General features: G+C 43.0%; 1 protein-coding gene across 6 annotated transcripts in view; it reads right to left on the reverse strand.

Annotated features, from left to right (window-relative positions):
* The window catches only part of LOC124033219 (anoctamin-1-like), a 105,646-nt gene that overhangs the window by 48,723 nt on the left and 31,407 nt on the right, over positions 1 to 25,516 (reverse strand). For all 6 annotated transcript variants that reach the window (XM_046345225.1, XM_046345221.1, XM_046345203.1 and 3 more), the window contains 7 exons: positions 20,887 to 21,234; positions 17,020 to 17,118; positions 14,560 to 14,711; positions 10,402 to 10,456; positions 9,917 to 9,968; positions 9,435 to 9,490; positions 9,059 to 9,100 (listed from right to left, as the gene is read on the reverse strand). In XM_046345225.1, coding sequence (XP_046201181.1) covers positions 9,059 to 9,100; positions 9,435 to 9,490; positions 9,917 to 9,968; positions 10,402 to 10,456; positions 14,560 to 14,711; positions 17,020 to 17,118; positions 20,887 to 21,234 — 804 coding nt within the window. The remainder of the gene's footprint in view (positions 1 to 9,058; positions 9,101 to 9,434; positions 9,491 to 9,916; positions 9,969 to 10,401; positions 10,457 to 14,559; positions 14,712 to 17,019; positions 17,119 to 20,886; positions 21,235 to 25,516) is intronic.

Here is a 25,516-nt window from a genome sequence, read left to right on the forward strand (position 1 = left end):
TTCGTCCAGCCTCTTATGTGTCCTTGATCATTTCAAAACCAATGGTTCTCTTGTTCCATTGAAGTTAATCTGAGAGGCTGTCTTCCGAGTGAAGAACACATGCTGTTCCCTAAAAGAGCTGTCTGTCTGTCTGTCTGTCTGTCTGTCTGTCTGTCTGTCTGTCTGTCTGTCTGTCTGTCTGTCTGTCTGTCTGTCTGTCTGTCTGTCTGTCTGTCTGTCTGTCTGTCTGTCTGTCTGTCTGTCTGTCTGTCTGTCTGTCTGTCTGTCTGTCTGTCTGTCTGTCTGTCAGTCTGTCTGTCTGTCAGTCTGTCTGTCAGTCTGTCTGTCTGTTCTCTCTCTCTCTCTCTCCATTTGAAACATCATAGATCATTTGCAGTGTGAAAATACCATTGAAGAACCATTCACACATACAGTAACATATATGTACATTGTTTGTACATGCTGTAACAAACTGTACACGTCCCTCTTCCTCCCCTTGGCATTGGGTTGTCCCTGTGTGGGTAACATAGTGTATCTCCCAGCCATGCAGACAGCAGTAAGGTGATCTGTGTGCTTGAGGCCGGGCTTTCCAGGCACATTCCTTCTAACCCTTCCATTCTCAACACTGGTACAAGACCACACTCTTTGAGAAAAAGGTGCTATCTAGAACCAAACTTTTGACTGGTACTATATTCAAACACCCTACCCGACACCTCTGAGCTGATTTCTGATGTGATGATCGTTATTTTCCTCTCTGTCTCTCTCTCTCTCTCCCTCTCTCTTAATTCAATTTAAGGGGCTACTTTTGGCATGGGAAACATATTTACATTGCCAAAGCAAGTGAAATAGATAATAAACAAAAGTGAAATAAACAATAAAAATTAACAGTAAACATTACACAAAAACATTCCAAAAGAATAAAGACATTTCAAATGGCACATTATGTCTATATACAGTGTTGCAACGATGTGCAAATAGTTACAGTACAAAAGAGAAAAAAATAAACATAAATATGGGTTTTATTTACAATGGTGTTTGTTTTTCACTGGTTGCCCTACAGTATCTTGCTGCTGTGGTCTCCCTCCCTCCGTGAACCTCGGCCAAAAGACCCTGGCTAGTACCCACTGTATCCTACGCTGCTCAGGTGTTGACAGAGAAGTGTGGGTTGACGGCTCCGGGGCCCTCCCTTCCTCTCTTCTACCAGCACGGTCTCTCTTTCTCTCCCTTCCTCTCTTCTACCAGCACGGTCTCTCTTTCTCTCCCTTCCTCTCTTCTACCAGCACGGTCTCTCTTTCTCTCCCTTCCTCTCTTCTACCAGCACAGTCTCTCTTTCTCCCACTTCCTCTCTTCTACCAGCACGGTCTCTCTTTCTCTCCCTTCCTCTCTTCTACCAGCACAGTCTCTCTTTCTCTCCCTTCCTCTCTTCTACCAGCACGGTCTCTCTTTCTCTCCCTTCCTCTCTTCTACCAGCACAGTCTCTCTTTCTCCCACTTCCTCTCTTCTACCAGCACGGTCTCTCTTTCTCTCCCTTCCTCTCTTCTACCAGCACGGTCTCTCTTTCTCTCCCTTCCTCTCTTCTACCGGCACGGTCTCTCTTTCTCTCCCTTCCTCTCTTCTACCGGCACGGTCTCTCTTTCTCTCCCTTCCTCTCTTCTACTGGCACGGTCTCTCTTTCTCTCCCTTCCTCTCTTCTACCAGCACGGTCTCTCTTTCTCTCCCTTCCTCTCTTCTACCAGCACAGTCTCTCTTTCTCCCACTTCCTCTCTTCTACCAGCACGGTCTCTCTTTCTCTCCCTTCCTCTCTTCTACCAGCACAGTCTCTCTTTCTCTCCCTTCCTCTCTTCTACCAGCACGGTCTCTCTTTCTCTCCCTTCCTCTCTTCTACCAGCACAGTCTCTCTTTCTCCCACTTCCTCTCTTCTACCAGCACGGTCTCTCTTTCTCTCCCTTCCTCTCTTCTACCAGCACGGTCTCTCTTTCTCTCCCTTCCTCTCTTCTACCGGCACGGTCTCTCTTTCTCTCCTTCCTCTCTTCTACCGGCACGGTCTCTCTTTCTCTCCCTTCCTCTCTTCTACTGGCACGGTCTCTCTTTCTCTCCCTTCCTCTCTTCTACCTGCACGGTCTCTCTTTCTCTCCCTTCCTCTCTTCTACCAGCACGGTCTCTCTTTCTCTCCCTTCCTCTCTTCTCTCTCTTTCTCTCCCTTCCTCTCTTCTACCAGCACGGTCTCTCTTTCTCTCCCTTCCTCTCTTCTACCGGCACAGTCTCTCTTTCTCTCTCCCTTCCTCTCTTCTACCGGCACGGTCTCTCTTTCTCTCCCTTCCTCTCTTCTACCGGCACGGTCTCTCTTTCTCTCCCTTCCTCTCTTCTACCGGCACGGTCTCTCTTTCTCTCCTTCCTCCTCTCTTCTACCAGCACGGTCTCTCTTTCTCTCCATTCCTCTCTTCTAACGGTCTCTCTTTCTCTCCCTTCCTCTCTTCTACCAGCACGGTCTCTCTTTCTCTCTCCCTTTCTCTCTTCTGCCAGCACGGTCTCTCTTTCTCTCCCTTCCTCTCTTCTACCGGCACAGTCTCTCTTTCTCTCTCCCTTCCTCTCTTCTACCAGCACGGTCTCTCTTTCTCTCCCTTCCTCTCTTCTACCAGCACGGTCTCTCTTTCTCTCCCTTCCTCTCTTCTGCCAGCACGGTCTCTCTTTCTCTCCCTTCCTCTCTTCTACCTGCACGGTCTCTCTTTCTCTCCCTTCCTCTCTTCTACCGGCACAGTCTCTCTTTCTCTCTCCCTTCCTCTCTTCTACCAGCACGGTCTCTCTTCTCTCCTTCCTCTCTTCTACCAGCACGGTCTCTCTTTCTCTCCCTTCCTCTCTTCTGCCAGCACGTTCTCTCTTTCTCTCCCTTCCTCTCTTCTACCGGCACGGTCTCTCTTTCTCTCCCTTCCTCTCTTCTACCGTGAAGCACGTTCTCTCTTTCTCTCCCTTCCTCTCTTCTACTGGCACGGTCTCTCTTTCTCTCCCTTCCTCTCTTCTACCTGCACGGTCTCTCTTTCTCTCCCTTCCTCTCTTCTACCAGCACGGTCTCTCTTTCTCTCCCTTCCTCTCTTCTAAAAGCACGGTCTCTCTTTCTCTCCCTTCCTCTCTTCTACCGGCACGGTCTCTCTTTCTCTCCCTTCCTCTCTTCTACCGGCACAGTCTCTCTTTCTCTCTCCCTTCCTCTCTTCTACCGGCACGGTCTCTCTTTCTCTCCCTTCCTCTCTTCTACCGGCACGGTCTCTCTTTCTCTCCTTTCCTCTCTTCTACCGGCACGGTCTCTCTTTCTCTCCCTTCCTCTCTTCTACCAGCACGGTCTCTCTTTCTCTCCTTCCTCTCTTCTACCGGCACGGTTTACCAGCACGGTCTCTCTTTCTCTCTCCCTTTCTCTCTTCTGCCAGCACGGTCTCTCTTTCTCTCCCTTCCTCTCTTCTACCGGCACAGTCTCTCTTTCTCTCTCCCTTCCTCTCTTCTACCAGCACGGTCTCTCTTTCTCTCCCTTCCTCTCTTCTACCAGCAAGGTCTCTCTTTCTCTCCCTTCCTCTCTTCTGCCAGCACGGTCTCTCTTTCTCTCCCTTCCTCTCTTCTACCTGCACGGTCTCTCTTTCTCTCCCTTCCTCTCTTCTACCAGCACGGTCTCTCTTTCTCTCCCTTCCTCTCTTCTACCAGCACGGTCTCTCTTTCTCTCCCTTCCTCTCTTCTACCAGCACGGTCTCTCTTTCTCTCCCTTCCTCTCTTCTACCGGCACAGTCTCTCTTTCTCTCTCCCTTCCTCTCTTCTACCGGCACGGTCTCTCTTTCTCTCCCTTCCTCTCTTCTACCGGCACGGTCTCTCTTTCTCTCTCCCTTCCTCTCTTCTACCGGCACGGTCTCTCTTTCTCTCTCCCTTCCTCTCTTCTACCGGCACGGTCTCTCTCTTTCTCTCCCTTCCTCTCTTCTACCAGCACGGTCTCTCTTTCTCTCCCTTCCGCTCTTCTGCCAGCACGGTCTCTCTTTCTCTCCCTTCCTCTCTTCTACCGGCACGGTCTCTCTTTCTCTCCCTTCCTCTCTTCTACCAGCACGGTCTCTCTTTCTCTCTCCCTTTCTCTCTTCTGCCAGCACGGTCTCTCTTTCTCTCCCTTCCTCTCTTCTACCGGCACAGTCTCTCTTTCTCTCTCCCTTCCTCTCTTCTACCAGCACGGTCTCTCTTTCTCTCCCTTCCTCTCTTCTACCAGCACGGTCTCTCTTTCTCTCCCTTCCTCTCTTCTGCCAGCACGTTCTCTCTTTCTCTCCCTTCCTCTCTTCTACCGGCACGGTCTCTCTTTCTCTCCCTTCCTCTCTTCTACCAGCACGGTCTCTCTTTCTCTCTCCCTTTCTCTCTTCTGCCAGAACGGTCTCTCTTTCTCTCTCCCTTTCTCTCTTCTGCCAGCACGGTCTCTCTTTCTCTCCCTTCCTCTCTTCTACCAGCACGGCCTCTCTTTCTCTCCCTTCCTCTCTTCTACCAGCACGTTCTCTCTTTCTCTCCCTTCCTCTCTTCTACCGCACAGTCTCTCTTTCTCTCTCCCTTCCTCTCTTCTACCGGCACGGTCTCTCTTTCTCTCCTTCCTCTCTTCTACCAGCACGTTCTCTCTTTCTCTCCTTCCTCTCTTCTACCGGCACGGTCTCTCTTTCTCTCCCTTCCTCTCTTCTACCAGCACGTTCTCTCTTTCTCTCCCTTCCTCTCTTCTGCCAGCACGTTCTCTCTTTCTCTCCCTTCCTCTCTTCTACCGGCACGGTCTCTCTTTCTCTCCCTTCCTCTCTTCTACCAGCACGGTCTCTCTTTCTCTCTCCCTTTCTCTCTTCTGCCAGAACGGTCTCTCTTTCTCTCTCCCTTTCTCTCTTCTGCCAGCACGGTCTCTCTTTCTCTCCCTTCCTCTCTTCTACCAGCACGGCCTCTCTTTCTCTCCCTTCCTCTCTTCTACCAGCACGTTCTCTCTTTCTCTCCCTTCCTCTCTTCTACCGGCACAGTCTCTCTTTCTCTCTCCCTTCCTCTCTTCTACCGGCACGGTCTCTCTTTCTCTCCCTTCCTCTCTTCTACCAGCACGTTCTCTCTTTCTCTCCCTTCCTCTCTTCTACCGGCACGGTCTCTCTTTCTCTCCCTTCCTCTCTTCTACCAGCACGTTCTCTCTTTCTCTCCCTTCCTCTCTTCTACCAGCACGGTCTCTCTTTCTCTCCCTTCCTCTCTTCTACCAGCACGGTCTCTCTTTCTCTCCCTTCCTCTCTTCTACCGGCACAGTCTCTCTTTCTCTCTCTCTTCCTCTCTTCTACCAGCACGGTCTCTCTTTCTCTCTCTCTCCCTCCCCTCCAACCCCAACAGCCAGCGTTTCCACCACAACCATCCTACTGAAATACTGTACAGGTCATACCATAATAACCCATTAGACTTCTCTCACCACAAAGCCTAGCGAACCAACAGGCTACAGACAGGCAGCTTATTCTCCTGTTGTGTCACCACCCAAAGATACCCTCCTCCTCCTCCCCTCCTCCCCTCCCCTCTTTATGAGATACTTATCTTCACTAAACTATAGCATGTTTGCATTTATCTTATCAATAGGATTACGCTAGCTATAAGAAAGTAAACTGTCCGATAATTTAACAAAACAAATTTGTTGTGAAGATGACACACACACACACACACACACACACACACACACACACACACACACACACACACACACACACACACACACACACACACACACACACACACACACACACACACACACACACACACACACACACACACACACACACAAACACACAAACACACACGCTACAGTATGTACATTCCATCTGTTGCCAAGCTGAGCTTATTGTAATCATTCTCAGCGGGAGGAAGATAAGACACTTGGACACGTCCCCGTTCAGAGAGAATACCTCAATTACATGCCATTATTCTGTTTCAATGATAGGGATGCCAATAGGATCGTTCTAATGCTCAACAGATGTTCCAGACAGTACCATGGCACTACGAACACACAGCAGCCTGGCTACACAACCAGGAAGATAGTGGGTATTTTCTACCATGGCACCACGAACACACAGCAGCCTGGCTACACAACCAGGAAGATAGTGGGTATTTTCTACCATGGCACCACGAACACACAGCAGCCTGGCTACACAACCAGGAAGATAGTGGGTATTTTCTACCATGGCACCACTAACACACAGCAGCCTGGCTACACAACCAGGAAGATAGTGGGTATTTTCTACCATGGCACCACGAACACACAGCAGCCTGGCTACACAACCAGGAAGATAGTGGGTATTTTCTAACATGGCACCACGAACACACAGCAGCCTGGCTACACAACCAGGAAGATAGTGGGTATTTTCTAACATGGCACCACGAACACACAGCAGCCTGGCTACACAACCAGGAAGATAGTGGGTATTTTCTAACATGGCACCACGAACACACAGCAGCCTGGCTACACAACCAGGAAGATAGTGGGTATTTTCTACCATGGCACCACGAACACACAGCAGCCTGGCTACACAACCAGGAAGATAGTGGGTATTTTCTACCATGGCACCACTAACACACAGCAGCCTGGCTACACAACCAGGAAGATAGTGGGTATTTTCTACCATGGCACCACTAACACACAGCAGCCTGGCTACACAACCAGGAAGATAGTGGGTATTTTCTACCATGGCACCACGAACACACAGCAGCCTGGATACACAACAAGGAAGATAGTGGGTATTTTCTACCATGGCACCACGAACACACAGCAGCCTGGCTACACAACCAGGAAGATAGTGGGTATTTTCTACCATGGCACCACGAACACACAGCAGCCTGGCTACACAACCAGGAAGATAGTGGGTATTTTCTACCATGGCACCACGAACACACAGCAGCCTGGCTACACAACCAGGAAGATAGTGGGTATTTTCTACCATGGCACCACGAACACACAGCAGCCTGGCTACACAACCAGGAAGATAGTGGGTATTTTCTACCATGGCACCACGAACACACAGCAGCCTGGATACACAACCAGGAAGATAGTGGGTATTTTCTACCATGGCACCACTAACACACAGCAGCCTGGCTACACAACCAGGAAGATAGTGGGTATTTTCTACCATGGCACCACTAACACACAGCAGCCTGGCTACACAACAAGGACGATAGTAGGTATTTTCTACCATGGCACTACTAACACACAGCAGCCTGGCTACACAACCAGGAAGATAGTGGGTATTTTCTACCATGGCACCACTAACACACAGCAGCCTGGCTACACAACCAGGAAGATAGTGGGTATTTTCTACCATGGCACCACTAACACACAGCAGCCTGGCTACACAACAAGGAAGATAGTGGGTATTTTCTACCATGGCACCACGAACACACAGCAGCCTGGCTTCACAACAAGGAAGATAGTGGGTATTTTCTACTTGTTGTTTGAACTCAACTCTCTGAAGCATGTGCTAAATTATGCAGTTTTTCCTTCTAATGTTTCAGGGCACCAAACATGCCCTTAACAGGATGTTCAGGAATGATCTTGAATAGGAACGGTACTACACACAAATGCTAAACTACAGGACACTATTGGGTCAGTGAAAAAGAAGCACCATTCCTGATGAGCCATCCCAGTCTCCACACCAGACCTCCATTCCATGCAGTATTTGAGGTGTAAACTAAAGGAAACAGCCATTAAGAACAGAGCACCAGAACATCTGAATAAGCTAGCTAACAGGAATGTCTGTTGAAAAGCCAAACAAACCTTGAGTCTGCTCTAAACTAGTCCCAGATACAGTTACTGCAGTCACTACTGTCTTTCTCAGGCTCAATGGAGTGAGGTACACACTTATCCAGTCATACAGACACACTTATCTTCACTAAACTATAGTATGTTTGCATTTATCTTATCAATAGGATTACGCTAGCTATAAGAAAGTAAACTGTCCGATAATTGAGACACACACACACACACACACACACACACACACACACACACACACACACACACACACACACACACACACACACACACACACACACACACACACACACACACACACACACACACACACACACACACACACACACACACACACACACACACATCTCTCCAGCAGGCAGAGCAGAGGAGGACTGAAGAGACCTCAGTACAAACAGGACCCTGTGCCAATGCAGCAGAATCAGCTGATAAGATTGTGTAGCTGTCATCCTCAGCAATAACAAACCCCAGGGCCCAGCCCATCGTCTTGGAGAGGGGTCTGCCCTGCTCAGACACCAAGCAAAGCAGCTGTACAGTCATTAAACACACACCAAGCAGCTGTACAGTCATTAAACACACACCAAGCAGCTGTACACACATCAATTAAACCATCTCCAGAAACATGGCTGTTAATATCAGTGTGGTCTGTTAATATCAGTGTGGTCTGTTAATATCAGTGTGGTCTGTTAATATCAGTGTGGTCTGTTAATATCAGTGTGGTCTGTTAATATCAGTGTGGTCTGTTAATATCAGTGTGGTCTGTTAATATCAGTGTGGTCTGTTAATATCAGTGTGGTCTGTTAATATCAGTGTGGTCTGTTAATATCAGTGTGGTCTGCTAATATCAGTATGGTCTGTTAATATCAGTGTGGTCTAACATCAGTGTGGTCTGTTAATATCAGTGTGGTCTGTTAATATCAGTGTGGTCTGCTAATATCAGTGTGGTCTAACATCAGTGTGGTCTAACATCAGTGTGGTCTGTTAATATCAGTGTGGTCTGTTAATATCAGTGTGGTCTAACATCAGTGTGGTCTGCTAATATCAGTGTGGTCTGTTAATATCAGTGTGGTCTAACATCAGTGTGGTCTGTTAATATCAGTGTGGTCTAACATCAGTGTGGTCTGTTAATATCAGTGTGGTCTGTTAATATCAGTGTGGTCTAACATCAGTGTGGTCTGTTAATATCAGTGTGGTCTGTTAATATCAGTGTGGTCTAACATCAGTGTGGTCTGCTAATATCAGTGTGGTCTGCTAATATCAGTGTGGTCTCCTTAGGAATGGTCATATGCCCATATTCATGTCACTCACCTTCCTATCATTGGGCTCAACGTTTTCACCATCCAAATCTCCCTGCAAAACAAATGAAACAGAGATGTTGTTATTCGTCCAGATAAGTTTTCAGCGTGTCTACTCAATGTGACTCGTCATGACGTATTTGACTGCACTCAACGACGTACATTAAAACTTCTACTAATCATATACAGTCAAATTGGCAGTTAACTGTATTATATAGTCAGCACTCAGCAGTGGAATTGACTCCCATGTCTCATATGTCATTGAACAGATGTATGTGTGGTGTCCACGGGGGGTTGGGAATATCATACGACAGTCAAAAAATACAAATAAAGATGTAAAGATGTGTTTTATTGTAAACACAATTAAGCAGATTGCAATGAGTACTCACATCATGTAGTGGATAGGCATCTGTGTAGACTCCACTCCCTAGCAAGCTGGTGAACCCTAGAGACAGAGACACCGGGAAGTTGTACCCCGTTTAAAAATCCAAATGAAATACCTACTAATTCTGTTGGTCTTTAGTTACTGCATTAACTCATGGCTGGTACCAGCAGTGCTAGTGTCAACCCAGAGGAACCGTTTTTAAAGTCTAACGGCCAATTTGACAATCTGAGTTTAGGCTACGTGACTATTCATGTGTTACTGTACCATTTCACACAAACAAGCACACATTTTACAGGCATATACTGTAGGTTATAAAATAGACACATACACACACAAATACAGACACACTCAAACACACACTCTGCATAACGTTCCACATTCTTGTGCAGGACACATACTGCATGTAGTGCATAAGGCTCGAGCTACACAGAAGGGAAAAGTCCTCCTAGACATTGAGTATATAAAACAAAGCAGACTCTTACTTACCCATACTATACTTAGCCTTTGTGCATTTTGTACGTTTCAATACTTCAAAAACCTGATAAGATAAGAAGGGAAGAACCAATCGTACATACAGAATAGGGCATTCCTCAAATCAAATCAAATTCTATTGGTCACATACACGTGATTAGCAGATGTTATTGGTCACATACACGTGATTAGCAGATGTTATTGGTCACATACACATGATTAGCAGATGTTATTGGTCACATACACGTGATTCACAGATGTTATTGCGGCTGTAGCGAAATGCTTGTGCTTCTAGCTCCGACAGTGCAGTAAAATCTAACAAGTAATATTTAACAAATTACACATATACCCAATACACACAATTATACAATAAACACATTCCTGATATGGTTCTCATGAATAAAGTGAGATGATCTACTGTAATTAATGGTCTCAATGGTCTCAGACTCCAGTCTCCAGTCTACAGTCATGGAGGATCTGGACGACACAATGACACTTACTATTGAAGCTCTTGTTTTACTATCAAAGAAGGAGTCTCTGTCTGATAAATCAAACCTGTTATGAAGAAACACACACACACACACACATACACGGAGAGAGACAGAGAAAGAGGGGGAGAAAGAGGGAGAGAAAGAGGGAGAGAAAGAGGGAGAGAGAGAGAGAGAGAGAGAGAGAGAGAGAGAGAGAGAGAGAGAGAGAGAGAGAGAGAGAGAGAGAGAGAGAGAGAGAGAGAGAGAGTCAGAGAGAGAGAAAGAGAGAGATAGAAAGAGAAAGAGAGAGATAGAAAGAGAAAGAGAGAGAGAGAGAGAGAGAGATAGAGAGAGAGAAAGAGATAGAAAGAGAAGAGAGAGAGAGAGAGAGAGAGAGAGAGAGAGACGGTATAATTAACTGGATACATAAGGGCAGGTTGTTTTTGCAGCCATCTACCCACATTATAAACAGACACTCTTTGTTAGTGAAGCATCAGCATACAATAAACACTTTCCTGCTTAACACACGGAGGTGTAATGAAACCCATCATAGAGAGGATGTCAGTGGTTAGGCAGCCCGGACAAAGCCTGATCCCAGATCAGTTCCTGATGTCTTGTCAACTCCAATGGTCTCCGTCACGTGGTGTGGAATTGGCAAAACAGCACAAACAGATCTGGGACAAAAGACTAACCCGCCCAGAGACCAGAGGGCCTAAAGGCCCTTAAAGGTCTTACAGACCTGTCATAGATAACCCATGGGGGATTGTTATGGTAAGCATAGTTACAGCAGACCAGATTAATAGATAGCAGGGTTGGAATAGCATAGTTACAACAGTCCAGATTAATAGATAGCAGGGTTGGAATAGCATAGTTACAACAGACCAGATTAATAGATAGCAGGGTTGGGGTGGCATAGTTACAACAGACCAGATTAATAGATAGCAGGGTTGGGGTGGCATAGTTACAACAGACCAGATTAATAGATAGCAGGGTTGGGATGGCATAGTTAAAACAGACCAGATTAATAGATAGCAGGGTTGGAATAGCATAGTTACAACAGACCAGATTAATAGATAGCAGGGTTGGAATAGCATAGTTACAACAGACCAGATTAATAGATAGCAGGGTTGGAATAGCATAGTTACAACAGACCAGATTAATAGATAGCAGGGTTGGAATAGCATAGTTACAACAGACCAGATGAATAGATAGCAGGGTTGGAATAGCATAGTTACAACAGACCAGATTAATAGATAGCAGGGTTGGAATAGCATAGTTACAACAGACCAGATTAATAGATAGCAGGGTTGGAATAGCATAGTTACAACAGACCAGATTAATAGATAGCAGGGTTGGAATAGCATAGTTACAACAGACCAGATTAATAGATAGCAGGGTTGGAATAGCATAGTTACAACAGACCAGATTAATAGATAGCAGGGTTGGGATGGCATAGTTAAAACAGACCAGATTAATAGATAGCAGGGTTGGAATAGCATAGTTACAACAGACCAGATGAATAGATAGCAGGGTTGGAATAGCATAGTTACAACAGACCAGATTAATAGATAGCAGGGTTGGAATAGCATAGTTACAACAGACCAGATTAATAGATAGCAGGGTTGGAATAGCATAGTTACAACAGACCAGATTAATAGATAGCAGGGTTGGAATAGCATAGTTACAACAGACCAGATTAATAGATAGCAGGGTTGGAATAGCATAGTTAAAACAGACCAGATTAATAGATAGCAGGGTTGGAATAGCATAGTTACAACAGACCAGATGAATAGATAGCAGGGTTGGAATAGCATAGTTACAACAGACCAGATTAATAGATAGCAGGGTTGGAATAGCATAGCTTCCAGTGTTAAGGGAATAGCTCAGAATAGACGGCCATCCAATCTCCACACCAAATAAACAAACAAAACAAACTGTGGCAGAAATAACCCTGTTTATAGCTCATGCCCTTACAGATACTTTCGTGTGCTGTTTGAGTAAGATTCAAAGCTGATAGGCCCTTTCTTTTATAACACTAAACATAACATCAAGATGATTTGACTTCTGCATCTGGGCTCGATCATGCAGTATGAGCTGGTATGTAAGTCTTTACGGGAAGCTTTACACACTATTACGGGTTCAAGTTCGGCCCTCTGTATTTTCAAGGAAATGTTTAACGTCCCCTAAACTGTTTCTCAGTTATTATTGATAGTCTGTTGTTGTACAAGCCATCAGACCCTCAGACCTTCAGCTACTGTTCTGTTCTGTTGTCAATGGGTGTCAACGGGTATGCCACATAATATACCGTACACCACTACAGTAGTCAATTAGATTATGTGCATTCAATTCCCGTCAACAAAGATGGATAGGCGCAGGAATGGAATTTCAGAGAACAGTTTTGTATATGTGATTGGAAGACATACTGTATATAGTGATGCATATAATCCTTCAGAACAACATATAGGCCTTCATCTATTTTTCTTGCCTGTCCTTAATATGTGCGAACAGGCATATGCCACCACATGCCATATCATATGTCACTAGACATTTACAGTACCAGTCAAAGGTTTGGACACAACTACTCATTCAAGGGTTTTTCTTTATTTTTACTACTCCTACTATAGAATAATAGTGAAGACATCAAAACTATGAAAGAACACATATGGAATCATGTAGTAACCAAAAAAGTGTTAAACAAATCCCAAATATATTTAATGTTTGAGATTCTTCAAAGTAGCCACCCTTTGCCTTGATGACAGCTTTGCACACTCTTGCCATTCTCTCAACCAGCTTCATGAGGTAGTCACCTGGAATGCATTTCAATTAACAGGAGTGCCTTGTTAAAATTTCATTTGTGGAATTTCTTTCCTCCTTAATGCGTTTGAACCAATCAGTTGTGTTGTGACAAGGTAGGTGTGGTATACAGAAGACAGCCCTTTTTGGTGAAAGACCAAGTTCATATTATGGCAAGAACAGCTCAAATAAGCAAAGAGAAATGACAGTCCACCATTACTTTAAGACATGAAGGTTAGTCAAGGACTTTGAATGTTTCTTCAAGTGCAGTCGCAAAAACCATCAAGCACTATGATGAAACTGGCTCTCATGAGGACCACCACAGGAAATGAAGACCCAGAGTTACCTCTGCTGTAGAGGATAAGTTCATTAGAGTTAACTGTACCTCAGATTGCAGCCCAAATAAATGCTTCACAGAGTTCAAGTAACAGACACATCTCAACATCAACTGTTCAACGTGAATCAGGCCTTCATGGTTGTATTGCTACAAAGAAACCACTACTAAAAGACACCAATAAGAAGAAAAGACTTGCGTGGGCAAAGAAACACGAGCAACGGACGTTAGACCAGCGGAAATCTGTACTTTGGTCTGATGACTCCAAATTTGAGATTATTGGTTCAAACTGCCGTGTCTTTGTGAGACGTGGAGTAGGTGAACAGATGATCTCTGCATGTGTGGTTGCCACCGTGAGCATGGAGGAGGAGGTGTTGTGGTGTGGGGGTGCTTTTCTGATGATACTGTCTGTGATTTATTTAGAATTCAAGGCACACTTAACCAGCATGGCTACGACAGCATTATGCAGTGATGCCCTTAGTGGGACTATCAATTGTTTATCAACAGGACAATGACCCAACACACCCGTAAGGGCTATCTGACCAAGAACGAGAGTTATGGAGTGCTGCATCAGATGACCTGACTCCATAATCACCCAACCTCTAACCAATTGAGATGGTTTGGGATGAGTCGGAACACAGAGTGAAGAAAAAGCACCCAACAAGAGCTCAGCATATGTGGGAACTCCATCAACACTGCTGGAAAAGCATTCCAGGTGAAGCTGTTTGAGAGAATGCCAAGAGTTTGCAAAGCTGTCATCAAGGCAAAGGGTGGCTACTTTGAAGAATCGAAAATCTAAAATATATTTTGATTTGTTTTAAACTTTTTTGGTTACTACAGTATTCTATATATGTTAATTCATAGTTTTGATGTCTTCACTATTATTCTACAATGTAGTGTGTCCAAATTTTTGACTGGTATTGTACAATAAAAGTGTATTTAATGTCCTTGAAACCAAGATGATTTTGAGAAGGAATTGAAGTCAATATGTTAAGGTACATTTATAGAGTATACAGTCCTGTATACACTATATTATCATAAGACATAAAGTATATACTCACAAGTGTTGTTTTTCCCTGGAGAACATGTAGGAGAGATGCTTAACATTGTGTGTCCTGTTATCCTCCACGTTGGGATAGAGAGGTTCTGTTGCTTTGTTTACCAATGTGTTGATCTTCGCCCCAACACCCGTACTCTGCTTCATTTCATATACCTACAAAATAAAGATATACCTTCAGTTTATAGAACTACAATATCTAGATATACCTTCAGTTTATATACCTACAATATAAAGACATACCTTCAATTAATAGAACTACAATATCTAGATATACCTTCAGTTTATAGAACTACAATATAAAGATATACCTTCAATTAATAGAACTACAATATAAAGATATACCTTCAGTTTATAGAACTACAATATCTAGATATACCTTCAGTTTATAGAACTACAATATCTAGATATACCTTCAGTTTATATACCTACAATAAAGACATACCTTCAATTAATAGAACTACAATATCTAGATATACCTTCAGTTTATAGAACTACAATATAAAGATATACCTTCAGTTTATATACCTACAATATAAAGACATACCTTCAATTAATAGAACTACAATATCTAGATATACCTTCAGTTTATAGAACTACAATATCTAGATATACCTTCAGTTTATATACCTACAATATAAAGACATACCTTCAATTAATAGAACTACAATATCTAGATATACCTTCAGTTTATATACCTACAATATAAAGATATACCTTCAGTTTATATAACTACAATATCTAGATATACCTTCAGTTTATAGAACTACAATATCTAGATATACCTTCAGTTTATAGAACTACAATATCTAGATATACCTTCAGTTTATATATCTACAATATAAAGATATACCTTCAGTTTATAGAACTACAATATCTAGATATACCTTCAGTTTATAGAACTACAATATCTAGATATAACTTCAGTTTATATACCTACAATATAAAGATATACCTTCAATTAATAGAACTACAATATAAAGATATACCTTCAGTTTATAGAACTACAATATCTAGATATACCTTCAGTTTACATACCTACAATATCTAGATATACCTTCAGTTTATAGAACTACAATATCTAGATATACCTTCAGTTTATAGAACTACAATATCTAGATATACCTTCAGTTTATATACCTACAATATAAAGATATATCTTCAGTTTATAGAACTACAATATCTAGATATACCTTCAGTTTATAGAACTACAATATCTAGATATACCTTCAGTTTATAGAACTACAATATAAAGATATACCTGCCTGGTACGGCAATTAGATACAATTGATACACCTGATATACACTGCCTGGTACGGCAATTTCTCAGCCTCCGTAATGCACTACAGAGGGGAGTGCGTAAGACCCAGTACATCACTATGGCTAAGCTGCCTGCCATCCAGGACCTCTACACCAGGCGGTGTCAGAGGAAGGCCCTAAAAATTGTCAAAGACCACAGCCACCCCAGTCATAGGCTGTTCTCTCTACTACCGCATGGCAAGGGAAGGTTTTTACACCCAATCCATAAGACTCCTGAACAGGTAATCAAAAGGCTACCTGGACTATTTTCATTGTGTTCCTCCCCCCTCTTTTACGCTGCTGCTATTCTCTGTTCATCATATATGCGCAGTCACTTTAACTATACATTCATGTACATATGTACATACTACCTCAATTGGCCCAACCAACCAGTGCTTCCCCATATTGGCTAACCTGGCAATCTGCATTGTATTCCGCCACCCACCACCGCCAACCCCTCTTTTACTCTACTGCTACTCTCTGTTCATCATATATGCATAGTCACTTTAACCATATCTACATGTACATACTACCTCAATCAGCCCGACTAACCGGTGTCTGTATGTAGCCTCACTCCTTTTATAGCCTCACTCCTTTTATAGCCTCGCTACTGTTATTTTTCACTGTTATTTTACTGTTGTTTTTATTTCTTTACTTACCTATTGTTCACCTAATACCTTTTTTGCACTATTGGTTTGACCCTGTAAATAAGCATTTTACTGTAAGGTCTAAACCTGTTGTATTCGGCGCACGTGACAAATAAACTTTGATTTGATTTGAATTCACTAATTTGAAGGGGTGTCCAAAACCTTTTGTATATATAGTGTACCTACAATATATAGATATACATTCAGGTCTACTACATGATTCCATACGTGTTATTGATATACCTGTTTGTGCCCAGGAGGTTAACCAGGGCACAAACAGGTCAGAGAGAATGAGAATGGCAAGCATCAGGTCTGTGTCTGAAAACGTTACTAGCTGTCAAAACCTTGATTCCTCTGTCCTTGTTTCCTCTGCTCTTGCTTCCTCTGTCCTTGTTTCCTCTGTCCTTGCTTCCTCTGTCCTTGCTTCCTTTGTCCTTGTTTCCTCTGGGTCTCACCTCCCTCTCAAAGGTCATTGGAGAAGCTTGTAACCGGTACATATCATTCAACAGTTAACTTACTTTTTTCGTGGGCATCTTGAGCTTCATAAACTCTGCCTCTCGACAGAGCACATGCCATGGAGCATGAATCTTCACAAAGCCCACACCTGGAGTTTTAGTCTGAAATAAACAAAAAAACGATTCATTTCATGAAATAAACTTCATTTTTTGAACAATAAAATGGAAGTTTAAGGTTTGGTTGGCAAGTACTGAATGCCCAACCCTTTGGCTATAATGTCCCTTTTTATGCTATAATGTCCCTTTTTATGCTATAATGTCCCTTTTTATGCTCGACCAACAACAGTATATGACATGACAGCATCAACATTAGAGGTATGTATAAAGGCAACAAACTAAAAGAATGAAAGAAATGCATGTGTTTATCTCTTGTCTTTAAGGAAAGCAATACATTCATCTGGATGACAGTTGGGTAAACAACGGGCTCCAAACAAATCCTTGTTCTATAGTCAGTTCAATCAAGACAATGTCTGGGAACTGAAGGCTACTTACTGTATGGCACAGAGACAAAGAGACACCATGGGAAATCATGAGAAGAATCAGCTACCCTTCTATAGAAACACGTCATCCTCATTACAATGATAACGTGAGCATTTGAACCCAGGAAAATGACAAAAAAGTTCAAACTAGTACCGACACAAATAGTATTCCACAGTACTGTATGTTGAACAACATCAACACAGAAGCGATTCACTGTGAAGGCTTTGATGCTGCTGTCACCCAGTTACCCAGATATGACCCCCATGATATCATTTACATGGAATCAGTGGTTACTGAGATGCTCATTCACCCACTGACATGGTACAGCACAGAGCATCTGTTCCAATCTGCAGCTCCTCCTGTGAGAAGACGAGCATGGCTAGCAGGTGATGGCCTCTAACTTGATCTCAAATTCTAAACAACCACCTGTTACGGGCGATCTCAGTTTGTATTGTCTTCGATAGAGCTAAGACAAGCATCATTAGCAACAAGGGACGCAGAATCTTAAACAAAACACAGTCTCTAACTTTGATCTCAATCCCTTGAACAACCGACTGTCTTTACAGCCTTTGTCACTTTCTATCATCTATCAGCCAGCATCATGTTTGTTGTTGATACAGATCATCAGTCTTTGCATACCATCTTATAAAAGTACCTTGGCCTCTGTGCTGTGTACTGTATGTCAAGCGACAAATGTCACCATGTCTGAAACATTAGGAGTGACATTCTCAACAACTCAGGACGCGGTGGTGTCAGTGCTATCTATAGGCTGAATCAGTTTGAGTACTCAGAGCAGCATTTAATCAGAAGTGATTTAGGAATGCAGCAGCTCATTTGTGAGACTGTATCATGTATCCTGTTCCCACCATCACATTGTAAAACACACAGAGCCCTCATGGACACAGTTAGAGGTTTTGATAGAGGCAGTCTTGGATCAAAATGTGGTTGTGTAACTAAACTAAAGGTACGCGGTGGAGCAACCGTGTGTGCAGGTCCTACTTCATTTAGACTAGTTTTCTTTGGCCCAACAAACCTTAATAACAAGTGATGCTGCAACAAGTATTGAATTTAGGCGTGCAGATCTAAAAGACATCCAGTCAACTATAATGTAGTCTTGCACTGTCAGACATCACATTGCATTCTGGTTTTAGAATCAGAGACAACTCAAATGTTCTAGAAACATAGAGGGTCAAGGTTAGTTCATATGGGTTTCCTAGCAGAATTATGCATTAATCACATCACTGTTTGAATCCCAAACATTGACACTCATCCACATCCCATCACCACCTCTGCTTCCTTCCTTCCCACTTCAGTCCCGTCCCAGTGTCCCTCCCTCTATTAGATACAGATGTGAATTACTCACACTTAAATGTCCTCTATAGACAGATTAGTATAGTCAACAGCACTTTAATGATCTATAATACTTAGGGCGCCTACTTTAATCAACTAACTCCACAATGGACAGACGATGAGAGGAAATGATAAAATACCTAAACATTACTCCCCTCTCTCCGCTAAGATCATAAGACAGAGATTATTCTGTATGTCTTCCTCCACGGTGAACAGTCTGACACGATAACCACACGGGAAAGACTTAGATAATAGAATGATGGCTTGAATGCAATTTCGGGACAAAATGGAAAATTATACCCAGATGATTTATAACACAGTGAGTGAATGGCACCCAGAACCAAATCTCGCATGTACCCTGCCTTGTAAGAAAAGTCCACAAAAATACTAGACATATGACGTCATTTATATCTCTCTTTCTCACACACTTCATTGAAAACATGAAAACACTCTGTATGTGTGAGAGTTGGTGAGAGTTTGTACTGCTCTTAAAGAGTACAGTCAAGGTATTCTGAGTGATCTTCCAGCTGGCATTGCCACACATTAGTTGCGTGGCGCTGTGTGTATGATTGTGCGTGTGTGTGGATGTGTGTTTGTGTGTGTCTGTGCATGGTGTGATGCTTCCACAGAGCCCTGCCCTGTCTGTCCCTGACTTGGTAAAGAGATCTACCATGGCAGCTGTCATCTTGCCATCCTCAGCACTTGGACCGACTTAGTCTCATATTACTGGACTTCACCCTCATGACATCCTCAGGTCCTGTCCATGACAGGTTACTGTTGGTCAATGCACCACAAGACTACTACTAGAACTACACAGGGGTTTCCTTTATCCATTCACTCTCATGACATCTAATCCAACAAGTTGATTCAACGGCTGCCATACTTTAAAATGTTTTTTTTTTGGTTTTGTTTTCTTACAAGAGATTCATCTTTTGATCCTGATCAGTGATTTTGAATTCAAAATTCATTGGCTTTGAACAAGGAAAATAAAGCATAACACTGATACTAATTATGTAATGTTTAAAGTGCAGTTAAAAACGAGATTTCCCTTTTTTTTTATGATATTTTCACACTATGAGGTCGAAATGACACTAAAACTGTGAACATTTGGATAATGTCCATGTTGTGTAAGAGCTGTTTGAAAAAAAATCCTGGAATTCCCAGCCTGTTCAGGTGGGATGGAGATTTTGGCCGAGATCATGACATCACAATCTGATTTGATTACTGTAACCAAGGACCAGTCAGTTTATATATACATATGTATCCTCCTACCTTGAAGGGGTAATCAGGGTAGTCTCTAGAGTCTACACCAATGGTACTCAAATAGTTTTTCCTCAGGACCCAAATTGGACAAGGATACAGTGGCTTGCGAAAGTACTCACCCCCTTGGCATTTTTCCTATTAGATCTTATTTAGGGGCTTCATAGCAAAGGGGGTGAGTATATATGCACACACCACTTTTCCATTGATTGATTTTTAGATTTTTTTTTTAAACAAGTGATTTTTTTCATTTCACTTCACCAATTTGGACTATTTTGTGTATGTCAAATACATGAAATTGAAATAAAAATCTACTTTAATCACAGGTTGCAATGCAACAAAATATGAAAAACGCCAGGGGGGATGAAAACTATTGCAAGGCACTGTAAATCCAACAAACAAACAAACCAAGCAGGTTAAAAGGTTACCCCGGGTTACCCCAGTTACCCTGGTTACTGCTGCAAGTCCTGCTAGCCCTCTATAGGCCGGTTTCAGCTGGTGCTGTACCAAAGTACAATGTATCTTTTGTATACTGTTACATGGTAGGGGCTCAAGGCAAACTGGCTGACCTAAGCCCAAAGACAAAAATACCCCTGATCCACCAGCCAGCTGGAAAACAAAGACTGTAGAGGTGCAGCAGTGTTGTGTTGTGTGGAATACTCTCCCCTCTCTGCCCTAAGCTAACTCATAGCTAACGCTAGACCTGACTGGACATTGCTGATAATATCGTGTGTTTGGTCAAAAAGAACAGAACAGAGAAGCCGTAGAGAAGCAACTCACATCCTCATCCTTCTCCAGCTCCATGCCCATATCCCTCAGGTTGCCCTCAAACTCCTCCCGGTGGAGGCGCTTGTCGTCCACGTGGTAGTCCATGCTGTGGTCTTGGGAGGCCACCTCCGGGTCACCTCTGGGCTGAGGGGGTGGCGCTCGTCCCAGCCTGGCTGTCCCACGGCGGAGGCTCCGTGTAAAGGCGTTGTCAGTGAAGCGGGAGGACTGTCGGTTGGAGCGCGAGCTGCTGGGCTTTTTGATGTGGTAGGTGAGGATGTAGTCCACCCGCCTCTCTCCGTCCTGAAAGTACAGGCCATGCTGACATCCTGTGTTCTCCTCAGGTGTCAGGCAGTTCAGGAGCTGGGGAGAGAGGGGAGGGCTGTGCATTAGAGGGCTGCTTGGGCTAGATGCCTAGCTGAATCATGTGCATGTGTGTATGTGTGTGTGCTGTGCAGCTTTTGCCATTTGTCGTGAGAGGCACAGCATGGTTAATGAGCCAGTTAGACTACTGGGGTCAAGGTGGGGTCTAGCTTGTCCCAATAGGGCTCCTAAGGAATTGAGTTGAAGTGATCACTCTCAGTGACTTAGAACCCGAATGCTGATTTGCAAGACAAGCAGTATTGATCATTATTTGAACTATTTACTTAAAAACATGTATTGAACATTTTGATATCCAAAAAAAGGCTTGTGTTGCTACTCTGTGTGTGTACAAACACTTCAACAAATATTCCTGCTGCTATGTTTTAGGATATATCATTCATTTATATGAAAGGTGTCTATAGTTATAGTGTTAAAATCTATTATTCAACAAAATTCAATAGGATTTTCCTGAACATATATCACAGCAGAGAAGGTCAAAATACATTCTATAATCATAACAATCAGAGAACAAATGGAGAATAAAATATTGAAAAAATAAATGTAGGATTTTGACAATAGTGTAATATGCCAGATTTCTCATCTACTGTTTCCCTGCAAACCAGAAAATATTAAACTATTGAGAGAAAGCTCTTCTTCACATAGAATTGCAATCTTATACTGTGGCTTGATTAAAAGAATGAATCTTATATGGCCATTATAACATTTACATTTTTTTACACAAATAATCAAAATTCCTATATATCCACTTGGATATTTGTGTCATGATTATAACAACATGCATGACATACTCATGGTTGATCTGTTTTCAGTTGGATATGTACAGTATATGGCAGGTTTTCAGAGGGATATAACAAATGCTGAAATCCAAGCTTGTTTGACCATTAGTGTTTGAGTGACCAAAACTCTCTGCTTATTCATGACCTGGTGGTCCAATAGTCAGTATTATCATTAGACACATCCAACAGGGTTATCTCTGGAACATCACCTATGAAATTATAGAAACAAATAGGCTGATGAAGAACTGCATTATAATGCTATCTGCCACTATCAACATATACTATTATTTACCCAAATGACAGTTACATAGAGCAATGTTAAGGCCTTCCTGAACTACAGTAGCTTATTTCAGGTCAGAGTCCCAAAACGATTGATGATTGCTTGTGTGTGTGCAGACATGTGGGTGTTTCTTGTGTTTGGGTGAGCAAGGATGACTGACTGTGATCTTTAGCGATCTGGATTGGTTTGATGACTTATCAGCTGTAATAATATTGTCCAATAATCCTGCAGACTATTTTGATAGCACTGACTGACCCAACTGATTTTCTATTTTTAATCATTGTGGCCCGCCCCACATTAATACAATCACTTAATTCAATGACCTAATTTGACAATTCCACCCAATTCCATACTCTACCTCACATGCTCCCGAGTTGCGCAGCGGTCTAAGGCATGGCATCTCAGTGTTAGAGGCATCACTACAGACCATGGTTTGATTCCAGGCTGTATCACAACCGGCCATGATTGGGAGTCCCATAGGGCAGTGCACAATTGGCCCACTGTTGTCCGGGTTAGGGTTTGGCCAGGGTAGGCTGTCATTGTAAATAAGAATGTGTTCTTAACAGACTTGCCTCGTTAAATAAAGGTCAAATAAATGATGAAAATCTAAGACACTGTTCCATTCGTAACACTGACTGGGAAGATTTTAGGAGGCACTCACTACTGATGTGGGTTATGTGAGGTTATGGGGAGACATTCAGAATCAATCTGTCAAGGGAAATATATATATATATATTCTTTCAACAAAGACATTACACAAAAAATAAAAAATGGCGGCGACAGAGAAGGCTGCCTCGCTTCTAGCTCTTTTTCACAAGCATTTCGCTACACCCACAATAACATCTGATAAACACATGGATGTGACCAAATTTGGTTTATTTGATACACAGAGTAGAAAATAGTAGGAACACCTTCTTCATATTGAGTTGCACCCCCATTTGCCCTCAGAACAGCCTTAAGTCATCAGGGCATGGACTCTACAAGGTGTTGAAAGCATTCCACAGGGATGCTGGCCCATGTTGACTCCAATGCTTCCCACTGTTTCAAGTTGGCTGGATGTCCTTTGGGTGGTGGACGATTCTTGATACACACGGAAACTGTTGAGCGTGAAAAACCCAGCAGGGTTGCGGTTCTTGAAACACTCAAACCGCTGTGCTTGGCACCTACTGCCATACCCCATTCAAAGCCACTTAAATATTTTGTCTTGCCCATTCACTCTCTGAATGGTACAAATACACAATCCATACCTCAATTGTCTCAAGGCTTAAAAATCCTTCTTTAATTAACATCTATCCTCTCCTTCATCTACACAGATTGAAGTGGATGACATCAATAAGGGATTATAGCTTTCACCTGGATTCACCTGGTCAGTCTATGTCATTGAAAGAGCAGGTGTTCCTAATGTTTTGTCCACCCAGTGTATATTTCAGGGTGTTGTGTGTCCCTGGAAATAATCAGAATTCATGTAAATATTACAGTTTTGTTTTTTAATAATTTTAAGCATCTTTTAACATAGGCTAAACACCTAACAAACACTTAACATAGGCTAAACACCTAACAAACACTTTTAACATAGGCCAGGCCCTGTTGTTACCTAATATCCCAGTGATAATGGCTTGCATTACGCATGGGAAGAAAACACTTCAATATGTACAACTTGACATTGGCTCAACTTACTCTGTGGTCATTGACTCAACTTACCCCAAGGCAAACAGTTTAACTATATTAGCCCACACAGCTACAAGGATGCACTTTCATGCTAGGTTTAGGACCTCATATTGAAGGTTATAGATACTCCAACGGAAGTATAGAACAATATTAAAATGTTCTACTTTGGTTTAGATACTAGCATCACGAAACCTCTAACACAATAAATGTTCTTGACTTGGTGAAAATTATTTTTGGGGACCTAACTTGCTTACCACTTTTTCCATGTGGTTTCTTCCTTCACATTCGCCATGAAATGATGACCTCTACCTAAATATTTGGTAAAATAATAGATTTTGTGCATTTTTTCCTAAAAACAAGGGGGCTCAATGTACCCTTTTGGTTCAAATTACCCCACTCTCCTCTATCGCTGCTTCCAATTAGTTAAGTTCTCTGTGGCAACTAGCCCGGCAAAAGAGGATTTGGGCTGTGTGTCATAAATTAGTTTGTTTTTGTTTATGTTCCCAAAAAGGTCCACTTTTCACAAACACACATACACACCTTTCTTGTGCATAGTTCAATTCTTCACAGAGCTGCATGTGTAATGTGGGACAAGCTGAAGCAGAGCTAGCATAGGGCGGGCCATGGGTGCAGCCATGGATGTAAGATCCTGCAGATTCTTTTGAAAAACAAAAATGTCTATGGTCAGGTTTTGGCTTTTGGCTTCTTTGAAGCAAGGTAAGACATGCCTTGTAATAGGCTATGAAGTAAAACTTCCAGGTTTCAAACTATTAAGTAGGCCTACAGTATATGTTTTCAACATGCAGACTGCCTCCAGTTCAGACTGCAAGGTTGCTGATGATAGCCTACCATATGCCTGCACTCAAATGGCAGTTGCTTAATATTAAGAGGAGTTGAGAAATAAATAACCTCTTTTTAACAGTGGATATCTGTTGCATGTAGAAATGTTGCGCAATGAGTGGGCTTATCAGAACACGTTTGATCCTCAACACGGGGACCCCTCAGGGGTGCGTTCTTAGTCCCCTCCTGTACTTCCTGTTCATCCACGACTGCGTGGCCAAGCACGACTCCCAACACCATCATGAAGTTTGCTGACAACATGATCACCGGCAACGATGAGACAGCCTATAGGGAGGAGGTCAGAGACCTGACACTTTCCCCCTCAGGAGACTGAAAATATTTGTCATGGGTCCCCAGATCCTCAAAAGGTTTTACATCCTCACCATGGCAACCATGGCAACCATGGCAACTGCTCGGAATCTGACTGTAAGGTGCTACAGAGGATAGTGTGTATCACCCAGTACATCACTGGGATCAAGCTTCCTGCCATCCAGAGCATATAAACTAGGCAGTGTCAGAGGAAGGCCCCAAAAATTGTCAAAGACTCCAGTCACCCAAGTCATAAACTGTTCTCTCTGCGATCACATGGAAAGCGGTACCGGAGCGCCAAGTCTAGGTCCAAAAGGCTCCTTAAAACCTCTTCGGGCTAGGGGGCGGAATTTTCACGTCCGGATGAAAAGCGTGCCCAAAGTAAACT

The sequence above is a fragment of the Oncorhynchus gorbuscha genome, linkage group LG01, assembly GCF_021184085.1.
Source record: "Oncorhynchus gorbuscha isolate QuinsamMale2020 ecotype Even-year linkage group LG01, OgorEven_v1.0, whole genome shotgun sequence".
Lineage (NCBI taxonomy): Eukaryota > Metazoa > Chordata > Actinopteri > Salmoniformes > Salmonidae > Oncorhynchus > Oncorhynchus gorbuscha.